This window comes from Pseudopodoces humilis, chromosome 1 (genome assembly GCF_049639895.1).
Source record: "Pseudopodoces humilis isolate 2021_Gansu_Grassland_sample_001 chromosome 1, ASM4963989v1, whole genome shotgun sequence".
Classification (NCBI taxonomy): domain Eukaryota; kingdom Metazoa; phylum Chordata; class Aves; order Passeriformes; family Paridae; genus Pseudopodoces; species Pseudopodoces humilis.
This window is the reverse complement of record NC_142200.1, coordinates 52039897-52053061: the sequence shown is the minus strand read 5'-3', so window position 1 is coordinate 52053061 and position 13165 is coordinate 52039897. Positions and strand designations below refer to the sequence as shown.

The 13165-nt window shown below is 44.8% G+C and overlaps 1 protein-coding gene across 1 annotated transcript; it reads right to left on the bottom strand.

Annotated features, from left to right (window-relative positions):
* Positions 1-2463: 2463 nt before the first annotated feature.
* Positions 2464-10521, bottom strand: TUBB6 (tubulin beta 6 class V). The gene is made up of 4 exons (XM_005517269.3): positions 10404-10521; positions 9717-9825; positions 8449-8559; positions 2464-4085 (listed from the first exon to the last, which is right to left on the bottom strand). Exons 1-4 carry the CDS (start codon positions 10458-10460, stop codon positions 3022-3024), a joined length of 1341 nt encoding a protein of 446 aa, XP_005517326.1. The 5' UTR covers positions 10461-10521; the 3' UTR covers positions 2464-3021.
* Between the last annotated feature and the right edge of the window lie 2644 nt (positions 10522-13165).

Below are 13165 nucleotides of genomic sequence, written 5' to 3'. Positions count from 1 at the left end.
TTTCCAAGTGATGTCAGTGATGTAGGCTGCCGTATTTTCTCCTCAGCCTAGCGCTGACACGTGTTTGTGTCTGAGCAGTGGGAGATGCACTTCTAGTTCTCCTGGGGGTCTGGCTTGTCCTGCGGCCCGCTGCTAGATACTACTCTGTGGCCAGGTGCAAAGCATTTAAAAAAGAGAAAAAGATGACGGACCAGGCACAGAAATAAAAGGTGCCAAAGACTAGGCTGAAAAACTAGAAGGGAAATGAAAAACACACAGGTGAGGAATTTGAGAAGAGTAACAAAGCTAGGTGGGACTCACCTGGAGATTGCCAAATAAGAAAGAAGCTTCCAAGGAAAAGGCAGGAAGTTATTTGAAAGGAACTGCAACTGAAGGAATTTCTCACTAAACTTGCTACTAAAACAATTTTCAGTTGTATCTCAGGAAAGGAAGATGATTAGATTTGTTTGACTGGAAAGAAACAGGAAGTGTTTGTGCTTCCCGTGGCTCTGTTACTGCTTACGCACAAGCTGATCCTCTGATGATCCTCCTACTACAGGTTCCTGGGTTCGTTCCTGGGAAGGGTTTTTTTCCCCCTAGGATGAGATGGAAGAGCTGTCTCTTTTTTCTAAAGAGAACACTAGTTTGCCTCTTCCACCTCCACACATTCTAGAAATTCACATCAAACAGTTGCAAGTAAACACATGTGCAAGTATGAGTGAATCAAAGCAGGATCAATGTGAGGTCTGAATTCCACAGCCTCAGAGTCTGCATTCTGCAGTTTGAGTCAAGTGTATGAAATGCAGTAGGGAGCAGGCTGGTTCACCAAGTTAATAACACTATTATTTAGCTATGCCAACATTTCTGGCATTTTTAAAATGTTAACTTTTTTTTTTTTTTTTCTCTTTTTCACAGTAATACCAGAATTTATGACTTGGACCTAGTTACGAAATCTATGTTACAACAAAATGCAGTTTCACGCACAACTAGATGGTTGATTCTATTTCATTCAGGAGAAAATATGCTAGTGCTTTAACTGGAAAGCCTGTGCCACAGCGGTGTGATGGCAGGCTCTGAGCCTCTAAAGGCATCCTCCTCCCCTTCAAAGCAAATAGTCAACCATTTACAAAGAATCAACTTCACTTTGAAGTTTAATGGCTTTACTCCCAATGGATTTTGCTTTGTATGGTCCTGCACAGTAATTTCTCTTCAATGTATATTGTTTTATAACTATCTAGTGCTGTAATTAATACACAGCCACATCTCACACTTATAAAATGTGTATTTAGGGGTACTCTATGGCTATTCATAAATCCTTCAGGGATCACCAGACATAGCAAAGAATGTGGTCTCTGTGAATGTGCTGACTCCTCTGTGATCCTTCTAAAGACAATCAGCCAAGCCCATCCAAGCTCTGCCTCTGTGCCAAAGCCAGTCTAGTTGGCATGTTCCAGCAACTGTCTCAACCTCTGAAGTCACTTTCTGCAAAAAACTTGTACTCAATTAAGACTAGTTTAGTTCCATTTCTGTGTAGAGTAGGATTGGGCAGACAGCTTCAGGTTATGTGATTAATAGTTGCCTGGTTTATGTACTTCCTAAAGTACTGTCCTGTTCCCTTGAATCCCAAAATAACAAAGCATCATCTTGTGAGGGGCAGCAGACCTTTGGAAATTTCACTATGTTTGCAAAGTGCCTTTTTAAATATTGAGCAACATTTTTGCTTGGAAAGCGCTTCTGAAAGCAACAAGAAAAAGCAAGAGTTCTTGAAACATTCAAAGTTTGGATTTCCAGAGGTTTTCTCCTTTGTTTGCTTGCTTTGTTGCCTAGGAACTGGCCTAAATAAAAGACTCCAAGTAGACAGAGTGTTCTCTGGTAGAAACTCTCTAATGGAGAAGGGCTGTTTAATTGATATGAGCAGAAACATAAAGCATGCACATAGAGCAAATGCCCACAAGTCACTTTGTCAGCTGGCTTAGGCAGAGACATTTCTCTTTGCTTTAGAGGGGGCAGATAAACCTGCTGTTCATCTTTCATTTTGCCAGCTGTTTTGAGTATCCTGTAGAAATGCTCTTGTACTTTAACCTTTACCTGTTCAGTTGTTTTAATCTATCTTAGTAGCAAGACATGCACAGCATCTGTAGGTGTGATGAATTTACAAACCCGGGTAGAAAGATCTGTTGGCACACAGCCTATGTCCCCTGTCCCACCGTGCTCTATGGATTATCTGGATTTCAGCTACATGGGCTAGGTGAAAGAGAGTTAGGAATAGCATCAGCAGCTGGTGATAGCCAGGAAGACCAGTCAGATATTGGGGTGCCACTTTAAACTCCAGGGATTCAGGATGAACACATCACAAATGGAGAGATTTCATATATATCATCTGTGATTATTCAGCAGCAGCAAGTGATGAAGTCATATCACATAAATCCAGCCTCTAGCCTGCAGCTCACTGAGTATTTATGTAGCATTGACTGCCCAGAACACTTTTGCTTGAGAGGATACTATTAATTTTTATTTTATTTTTAGGGGACTGGAATCAAATATCACTGTTAACAATTACTGTACAGAATATCTAAAAATTTTTTCTTTTATTGTGAATAAATTTTGTTTCTGGCAGTTCAGTATTGTACATTTGGTACAGAATACTTCAAGCTCACAAGATTTTATTACTCATAACTGGATGAAAATAGTGCAGCTCTAATTTGTAGATTTTCATGCCTATTTTACATCTTCTCTTCTACAGCTTTAGGGATGACAACCCTAAAGAAAAAATATCCCAAACTAGCAATCTCCATGTTCAGACTCTTAGGCCAAAGTCTTAACTGAATGCATTACATTTGTCTCACGAATACAAATGGCCCAATTTCCAGAAATGCTGAATATTCCCAGTGATCCAAATAGATTCTGAAGACCACTTCTAACATCTGAAATTCATGCACCCTTTTTTTATTATTTTTTAAAACTAAGTATGGATTTACAAGCCTAATTATCAGAAATCCAGATTTGAGAGTTTAGCCTGGAAAAATCTCGCACCTAATCTTTTTATTCATTGATCTCTTCTTCATCATCTTCAAACGCTTCCTCTCCATCATTTGCTGTTGCTTCTTGGTATTGCTGATACTCTGAAACCAGGTCATTCATGTTGCTTTCTGCTTCTGTAAATTCCATTTCATCCATTCCCTCTCCTGTGAACCAGTGGAGGAAGGCCTTTCTCCTGAACATGGCAGAAAACTGCTCCGAGATCCTTTTGAAGAGCTCCTGGATCGCAGTGCTGTTGCCAATGAAGGTGGAGGCCATCTTGAGGCCTCGGGGAGGTATGTCACACACTGCCACCTTGACATTGTTCGGGATCCACTCCACGAAGTAGCTGCTGTTCTTGTTCTGGATGGCCAGCATCTGCTCGTCAACCTCCTTCATGGACATGGGGCCGCGGAAGACGGTGGCCACTGTCAAATACCGGCCGTGCCTCGGGTCGCAGGCTGCCATCATGTTCTTGGCATCGAACATCTGCTGGGTGAGCTCTGGGACCGTGAGCGCTCGGTACTGTTGGCTGCCTCGCGCCGTCAAAGGAGCAAAGCCTGGCATGAAAAAGTGAAGGCGCGGGAAGGGGACCATGTTTACCGCCAGCTTCCGGAGGTCAGCATTGAGCTGGCCTGGAAAACGCAGGGATGTGGTTACCCCGCTCATGGTGGCGGAGACCAAGTGGTTTAAATCACCGTAAGTGGGAGTGGTAAGCTTCAGGGTGCGGAAGCAAATGTCGTACAGAGCCTCATTGTCGATGCAGTAGGTTTCATCCGTGTTTTCAACCAGCTGGTGGACCGAAAGCGTAGCGTTGTATGGCTCCACCACTGTGTCAGAAACCTTGGGAGAAGGCATGACACTAAAGGTATTCATTATCCTGTCTGGATATTCCTCTCGGATCTTGCTGATGAGTAGGGTTCCCATGCCAGACCCTGTCCCTCCTCCCAGGGAGTGAGTGAGCTGAAATCCTTGCAAGCAATCGCAGTGTTCACTCTCTTTTCTTACTACATCAAGCACAGAGTCAACCAGCTCCGCCCCTTCTGTGTAGTGTCCTTTAGCCCAGTTGTTTCCTGCACCAGTTTGTCCTAAAATAAGGTACAACAGGGAAAGAAAATATAAACAATTATTGGCAAGGTTTGACATTTGCACGCTGAATGGACTCACATCTGTAACAAAAGCTGCTAGAAATCTGTCAGGTAGATAACTGTGCTCTTCAGTTTTGCCTACAAATATCTCTGGAAGTATCAACATAAACTTTCTATATAGCCTCTGGCAGTTTTCATTAATGCCTTTGAGTGGTTTGGGGTTCTTTTTTGGGTTGTTTGGTTTTTTGGGGGGGTTGTTTTAATTTTTTTTCTTTTGTCATTTTAGCTTCCATAAATGCAAAGAGGCATTAACTCCTTGTTTTGAAAACTTTCACACTCCCAATCCTGATGATTCTGTAAACACAAGATGACTGTTTAATATCTAAATGCTTTCTGTCTGGAAGGACCATGATGCATGCAAAGCTAAATCACAGATATCTCAGTGAAAATGAGAGGTTCTTGGACTGTTCTTACGAGTCAAAGAGAAAACACTGTCATTCAAGAAAAAAAGCTGGGCTTCAAAATCTTATTTAACTTGTTATATCAGGAACTATATCTTTTTAAATTCATGGTTAGCTAGCCTGAATGAAAATAGTGATCAACAGAAGCTTCAGGGACATTATTTCAAAAACTTACAAGTGCCTTTTAGGTTTTACTGATTTCCTTACAAACTCACTACTCTTTAGGATATGCAAAATGACTTGAAAAATTGGATGACTGATATTTCAGAAAAGTGAGTCCATTCTTTTCTTCCCAAGGCTTCCCTTCTTGTTTTATGTGCCACTCAGTTTAACAAGATAAACAGCGTGGATTATTTGCTATTGTCTCTATTTTGTTATTGATAACGAGGAGGATTAATTTGGGGAATCTGTTTTTTAGTACTCCTGTTCCTCACAGTGACTACTACACACATACATTGTGCCCCTGAACTCACTCCTGGGAGTGGTATTCAGACAGAGCAATAGTTTCAGAATTAAGTACGGAGCCAGCAAATTTTGTGCTATTCCCCAAGACCTTCCCCTCCCTTCCTATTACCATGTCTCATTTCAATTCCCACAGCACCATGTTGGTGCCAAACATATGAACCAGGGAAGCTGCTGGCTGGGACACTTCTGAAATCCTATGCACTTTTTTTCCACTGCATACACTGCAGTTTCCTCATGCTGTATTTGGTTAGTTCATGCATTGTTCTGGATGTTGCTATATTTTTCTTTCTTTGAGCCTAGGGAGCTGAGCACTTCCTGTCCAGCTGGGCAAAGCACAACGTAATATCCTTCCAGAATTAAATATGTTTGTAAGCACCTGCAGCCTGCTTGAGCAGATCCCCTACTACAGGTAGGGTAGCACATGAGGATGCACAGAAATAAGCAAACATCACTCCAAAACACAGGAGGCATTTATCTCCTAATGGAGGTAAATTCTGACTTCAGGACAACTATCAGCTACTCCTGTGGCAAAACTACACTCCATCCACTGTCAACCATGTGCCTAGGGTGTCCAGCGTTTTCATTGGAGATTTCCTGCTTCTACACCCAGTCATATTTCCAGAAGCACTGGCTCTACAGCACTGTAAGACTACCACAGCACAGGGTATGTAGACATGCCCTGGAAGCTCCAGACTTCTTACCCCAAGACAATACAGTCTGGAGGTGCCATGGCCCTGACAAGACTGCCACAAATGTGGAAATCATGATCACGATCCTGTGAAACTCTACTGGATGCCCTCCACCTATCAGGTACCTACCTACCTGACCTCTGAAAATCTAAGTAAAACACACAGAAATGATCAAATTTCACCATGACTAAACTATCTAGGTGGAAAATGAGCCTGGTCCCACAGAACTCAGGATCTGGCAAATCTTTTGCCAATCCTGGAAGCCCATCTCCAGCATCCTGCATCTGCCATTTGCCAGGATCTAAAGAAGCCTACATGAAGCAATCCCACAACTTATCTCCACTCCTGGCACCTCCAGATCCTTCTGTCACTATTTCTTTCACCAACATGCTATAGGGTATCACCCACGTTCAGGTTGAGCTGCACATGCAGAGAAGCCATTTGTCTAACAGTCAATTGATTGTTTAATCCCTAAAATGGCGCTTGTTTCCTACAATCTTCTTTCACTCTTCTACTCTCTTCACTGCTCAAAATATAAGATAGACTTGGTGAAATAGCTCAGTAGCTTGCACATTAACACTTATAGGCAAGTTCTGCAGCAGGGCTGTTCACACCAGGCTTCTGACTGCCAGACAGCTATTTTGTGGTTGCCCCCATCAGTTCATACAAATTAAATTGGAGTGGTATCTCTGTAGAAAATCTAGCAATGGTGTACACAAGAAAAGAACAAGAAATGCAAAAATGTGCAAGTGAAAACTGGTTAACAGGAGGAGACACATCAAAGTTCACAGCAGCTCCTGGTGGGCAATTGTCCTGGTGTGCTCAGAAGGCCAGGAGGCCTGCTGCTCTTATACAGCAAGGGCATTCCACCTGCAGTTCTTCACCTTTTAAATGACTACCTTGTCAACACAGGCATTAAAGTACAAGGATTATTTTGCATCCATGTTGAAACTCTTGCTGGCTTGATATAAAATTCCTGTATCTGGAGTGTGTGACCATGTATTCAATATACCTGGAAGAAAGCCTGATTGGCGGTCCATGGTTACTTGATGTGGAGACATGGGCACATGCAGGTTTATACAAGCGGAGGTGAAAAACATCCCCATCAGAATGTGCCCATACAGCCTGAGGTTCAGCAAGTATGGGACTGCCAGCTTCTGCCACAAAATCCTTTGTGGGCCCAGGCCAGATTTTTAGAAGAGAAAACAAAATGCTTTGCTGGCTTTTGACACAGAAGATCATTACTTCAGCGCTCAGTTATTCTACATTATTCAGCAGGTTGGGAGGACAGTGCCTGATACTGGCAGAGGCCTCTGTCAGATACGAGTCAATCACATGCTGTGGGTTCATTGTTATCTTGGCAGGAAGGGAGTACAGCAAACTGGACTATTGTTGAAGACATTCTGAATTGATTTTGCTCTGGTTTTACTGGTGTTGTGCCAAACTGTAAAGCTCCAGTTCAGGTATTTCCATAGGTCAGGTGAATTCACTTTCAGAGGGCTCGTGCGGTTCATGCAGGTGAAAGGAAATGAAAGGAAAAACCTGAATACAGAAACAGACTTCATAAAGCTGCCTATGTCTATGGTTTTTCTCCCTAAGATTACTTCTTAACTTACATGTTTTAACTTACAGCTCCTTTGGAAGAGACCCTTAACATCACTGCCATGGAGCTGACAGGAGAACAATATGTATAGCATAAAAGATTTAAGTCAAAGCCTTAAAGGAGCTCTGTATTGCTTTTTTACTCCCCTCTCCAACCCAAACAACCCAGACTTAAGTTTGTTTTATACCATCCAAACCGTGTTTATCTTTCCTCTGTCTGTCCCTGGCATTGTTCCTTCCTTATGTTAACACAAGATACCAAACTAAGTTCCAACCTAAGCTTGCCTAGTCAGGAGGAAATGTGTTTGTGGCAAGTGCAGACTTGGAAACTAAAAGGACATGAAAGTTCTCGTGGTAGCTTTCATTCAGATTTCCTGTTTCAGAAAGTGGCTCACTTAACTTCCACATGCTGTTTCTCCTTCAGTGCAAATGGAATGATAATGCTTCAGTACTTTGTAAGGATACTCTGAAAGGGTAACATGCATTTTTAAGCTTAGGTGGAAAGTACTACAGAAGTCCAAAGTTAAGCAGTAAAAGTAGAAACAACCCTCTGAAGGAACACTGTGAAACCAGATCATCTCCACATACTCTCAGACTGTTCCTCATTGTGCTAGAAATTAACCCAGTAACTGGCTACATGTGTTTTCCATATTACAGCTGATCTTCTTCCACTGTTACTATACTGAAAGGATCTCCTGAAAAAAGGTTTAATTACACAGCCTAAAAAAAATTCCATACTCAAACATTTAATGTGAATTTAAGTGAAGAGTAGTCTAGCTGGTTTGTGGTTGAGGTTTTCCCTCCCCCCTCCATTTTCTGAAGAACTTCTATGCATTTTTTTTGTGAAGAAGAGGCCTCAGGATTTCTCTGGAGCTCATATGTGTGGAAAACAAATGTACCGTATCTGAATACCATAGGAAACTTCCAGTGGTTTGCTAACTGAAGGAACAAACAACAGAAGAACAACTTTTTCAGTTAACAGGATGTTTTGAGTGGCTTTCAGATAATTGCAATTCCATTGATAGCTATCAGGATTTCTCAGTAGGATCACTCTGCAACAAGGAGATAGAATGCTTTTTGGCCATTCACTTGGTAATCAAACAGCTGTTGAAGAGTTCTGTTTTTAAAAAAGAAACATCCACATACCAAAGATGAAATTATCGGGCCGAAAGAGCTGACCAAAAAGACCAGACCGCACACTATCCATGGTTCCCGGCTCCAAGTCCAGTAAGACTGCTCTTGGTACAAATTTGTGGGCTACAATAAAAAGTAAGCACGTCCTTAATGTTCAGATATAAACTAACACAGTTATAGCTTTTAATACACAAATATATTATGTCTTGTATTGTTAGTCTAATATATAGTTCATACATATATAAGTACTTCCTATACAGAAAGTCATGGTGGTGAAAAACCCACCTCCACAGGAATAAATTATAAAAAAAGGGAAAATAAATAAATCAATTCAGCTTCAAAAACAGACCTGATATAATTTGGGCTCTACAGATTTTACATTTTTTTTAGCTTTTTATTAACAAGAGATATTAGGGACTTTCTCATTAGAAAAGCTGTTTTAGTTGGTCTTTGTAAGAAAGTAGGTAATCTTTTCTGTGACTATCAGGCTGAGTGAAGTGCTTATGTTCAAGTTACCCTAACACATCTCCACAAGCTTTTATGCTGGAAGGATTCTTCTTCACTGAAAGAGCTACTTGGTGTACATGGCAAACAGTAGTAGTCAACACATCCACCACAAAGCACAAAATAAACAATCTGTGTCAAGTTGAAATTGTTCAAGAAAACTCAGGCAAATAATATGAAGTAACCCCAGCTGGACAAAAGATGAAACATTCGCACTTGCAGGTTCACATCCACAGACCAAAGGACTCCAGATCCCCATTTACACTCTTAACACCTTTCAACAGCAGAGGACTCTGAGGACTTGGATGCCTTTCGGCATCTTATTAATGAAACAGTTCTCTATTACCTGTGGCCCAACCCTCTCATTCATGAAAATTAAAGAGAGAGTACTACAGATGCGGGCTCATATAACCAACAGTTTAATCTGGAGTAATTGAAGAAATGCATTTGGTGAAGTAATTACACATTTGAAGAGCAAACGCCTACCTTAATGTTAAGTAAGAAACAAACCTCCACCTCCAGACCCTAAAGACAGCCCCTTGTGCCACTTCTCTGTGTCGGGGGAGATAGCACCCAGCCATCTTAATTTACTTTGTACAAAAGTAGATAATATTTTCTGTTGAGCTGGGCTCAGCTGGGGGGCTGGCAGCATGTGAGGAGTGTGGCCAGATGTTATGCTCGTAAAGCAATACGGCTTTACGAGCCCGTCGTCTTCTGATTCCTGTGCCCCTTCCCACGGAGCCCCCTGTCCCACACCCTCCCCGTCCCACACTTACAAGATGATTCATTATAGTAGACATTGATCCTTTCCAGCTGCAGCGCTGAGTCACCGACATAGCCTCCGGCTGGGTCAATGCCATGCTCATCACTTATCACTTCCCAAAACTAAGGGAGGAAAAGCGAGAAGTGGGTTGGGAACTTCCCTGCGGAGCCCCGGGGGCCCTGCCCAGCGCTCAGGCCGGGGACGGCGGCGGTCCCGCGGCAGCTGCCGGATTCCAGGCGCTCCCGCCGCCCCTCCCCGCCCGCGCCGCAGCGGGAGCCGGGCGGGCACCGGCATCCAAACCCGCCCGGAGGGGCCGCCCAGACTCCGCCGCCCACCCCCGCTCTCAGCCACAGCTCGGCCGGCTCAAACATAAAAGCAGTTTTTAAAACTTTTTTTTTCTAAAAAAAAAAAGCTGTCCCGTTTGGTTTCGGTACTTCCCGAGGCCTTTTATGGTCACGGGGAGCGGAGCGACGCGCGGTGCCCCGGGCGCGCCCGGCGCCGCTCGGCAGCGGCTCCTCGGGGCACGGGCGGCGGGGAACGGGGGCGGCTAGCACAGCCCAGCCCCGGGTGAGCAGCAGCCCTGGAGGGATTCAGCAGCCCCGGAGGGGCCCAGCAGCCCCGGGGAACCATCGGGCTCGTCCCCCGGTCACTCAGAGGGTCCGCAAGCGGCGGGCAGGCGGCGGCTCCCCTTCAGGCTCACCTTGGTCCCGATCTGATTTCCACACTGTCCCGCCTGGATGTGCACGATCTCCCTCATGGCTGCGCCCCGCTCGCCCCGCCGTACGCCCGCCGCCCAGCCCGGCTGTGCGCGGCGCCAGCCCAGCGGGCGGTGCTTTATGGGCTCCCCGCACCCCCCGCCGCTTCCCCAGCGGCCGCCCCCGCCCGGCACCGCCCTCGGCACGGGCGCCACACCGGCCCTCGCATTGTCCCCGACCCCTCTCGGGGTCCCTGGGACTCCTGCCCCAGCGGCAGCTCCCCTGATGATCCGCGGCTCACACCAAACCCAGTTCAGCAGACGTGGCTCCGGCGTCCTAACCCCCGTGCGGCGGCCGGACATCGTCGCCTGCTCCGTCTCCTGTTCCGTGTCCCCCTGCCCCGGTGGGCGAGCACATCGCAGCCTTTGCTGCAGAATTCTTCTTAGGTAGAATTTCTTGACAGAAAGGGTGATGAGACATTGGAACAGGCTGCCCAGAGAGGCAGTGGAGTCCCTGGAGGTGTTTAAGGGAAGACTGGATGTGGCACACTTAGTGCCATGGTCTAGGTGACATGGCAGTGTTTAGTCATGGGTTAGATTCGATGATCTCAGAGGTCTTTTCCAAGCTATCTGATACTGTGGTTCTGTGATTCTGACAGGACAGCATTCAAAAGAATGGGTAGCCCTTCTGTGCCTTGCCATCTTTTTCACACAGCTCTTTCCTGATGGGTTTTTGGTTTTGTTTTTTTGGAGTGGTTTTATTTGTGCGTGTGTGGTTTTTTTGGTTGGTTGCTTGGTTTTTGGTTTTGGTGGGCTTTTTTTTGTTTTTGTGGGGTTTGTTTGTTTGTTTGTTTTTTGGGTTTTCTTTTGTCAATAAGACAATCTTCTGCCTGAGAATTTTAATTGGTATGTCAAGCAGTCTGTGGAGCAACTTTCCTGAGAGCTCATGTCACCACAATACAGAGCATGCCCTGGCATATGTATGGTTTGAAATGGCTTGGTTTTTAATGAAAAAGGAGATTTCCTGTCCCTTCCAGAGTGGAAGCCACTTCCCACAGCTGCTGAATCTGCTTTATGATCCCTTTGGGTAATTGTTGCACAGTTTCCCAAGCAGAGGATGCCTGCTGTCATGCCAGCATGACTCCTCCGTGGGATGCCATGGTCTATGTATCCTATTCCAGCATTTAGCCATGGTGGGAGACATTCATATGTCCATCCACACCTGTGCTGTCCAACCCAGCCTCTGTTGTTGTGAAAGAGCAGCCCTAAGGCTGGAGTTACAGAACCTCCTTATCCACGTGTTGAAAGGTGGTCCAGCTGGAGCTCTTCTGGAGAACAATCTTGGGTGCTCTCTGAAGCCTGAACACAGTCAAGGTACCCCTCCAATCAATAAATAACCTCCAAAAAAACCAAAATCTATGTATTGGGAGGCCACCTGCTGCCTGAGTGCCCTGAAGTTGCTGTGATGTGACTGATGTCAGCTCGACTCTGTGCTCTCAGCTCCAGCCTTGCTTTTCCATACACGTTTTTCGGCAGGGCTTGTAGCATCTTGCAAATGACCTCCAAGTAGCCCACATGCATCATGTTAGGCTGAGTCAAATGTCTTTCTGACATCAGGGAAGTAGCTGGAGGATCAGGATCGGCATGTTTGCCTTGCAAGCAGCCATTACTGGAGGACTGGATACTATGTGCATTTTTTTCTGCTGAAGGACTTGAAATAAGTGTCCTTCTGTGTGTGATCTGCATTTTTGGAAGAGATCCACAAACAAGTCATTATTCAGCAGCCTGATTAGCCTTGGACATTGCCTGAATCTATATGTCCTTGGCTATGCCTTCTGGGACTGACTTTCCCCATGCTTTGCAAATCCTCCTGTTTACTGTTCATACTTGCCATCCTCTTGCCTGTTGCTGGTATGCCAGTTTTTAAAATTCAGTAGGTTCCCAGATCCAGGTAGTGGTAAGGCTGGGTGTGTGCATACAGATATGGCTGGCCACACTGACTAACCCAGGCAGAAAACACAGCACTCACACAAAAACTAACAGCATTAATGGCCTCATCCTGTTCCTCTCTCTGGCTTATCGGGACAGAAACCCATTAATGGAAAATAAGTATGTATTTGTATGCATCTATACAATATGGATCCCTCTATAGCTGGTCTGAGACACTAATCTTACTCTCTTGTTAGCACCTGAATTCCAACTCTTTCCAGTTGCTGGCAAGTGCAGATGTTATCCCAGAGGCCTACAGTTCCACTTTAGTTGCTGGTAATCAGATCTTCAACAATGAACTATGGCTCCCTTGTCCAGTTTGGCTTTAGGACACTCAGCCTGTTAGAAGCTGACCTCTGGATCCCCAGTAGCCTCACACAGAGATACAAACGGGCAAATGTTTCTCTGGTAGCTAGTCCAGAGTAGTGGCCTTACCAGTAGCTGACTCCACCACAGCCAGTGACTAAGAACCCCTTGTCTCTCTAGCAGCCAGTTAAAAGATCCTCTTTACTTCCTTTCCTGAACTCATGGCTGCTCCAAAATTTGACTTCAACCTGCTCTGGCTTGCTATTTGTTAGTGACCACACATGGACATGCAGCTTCACATAAAGTGTGTGCTCTCGTCTCTGCACTTGCTGCATTAGACCCTGTGACTTGTGGCCACCCCCAGCTTGTGGCCCCCACCTCTAACTGGTGGCACTCAGGCCACCATACACACACATACACATCGAATATAGGTGCCACCGTCACCCAAAAAAATAATTAAAATATAGTTTATT

Coding starts and splice junctions, on each gene's coding strand:
- TUBB6 (XM_005517269.3), bottom strand. CDS start 10,460: ATGAGGGAGATCGTGCACATCCAGGCGGGACAGTGTGGAAATCAGATC. Junction 9,826..10,403: donor GAAATCAGATCGGGACCAAG/GTGAGCCTGAAG, acceptor TTCCTCCCTTAG/TTTTGGGAAGTGATAAGTGA. Junction 4,086..8,448: donor GCCCGATAATTTCATCTTTG/GTATGTGGATGT, acceptor ACCTTATTTTAG/GACAAACTGGTGCAGGAAAC.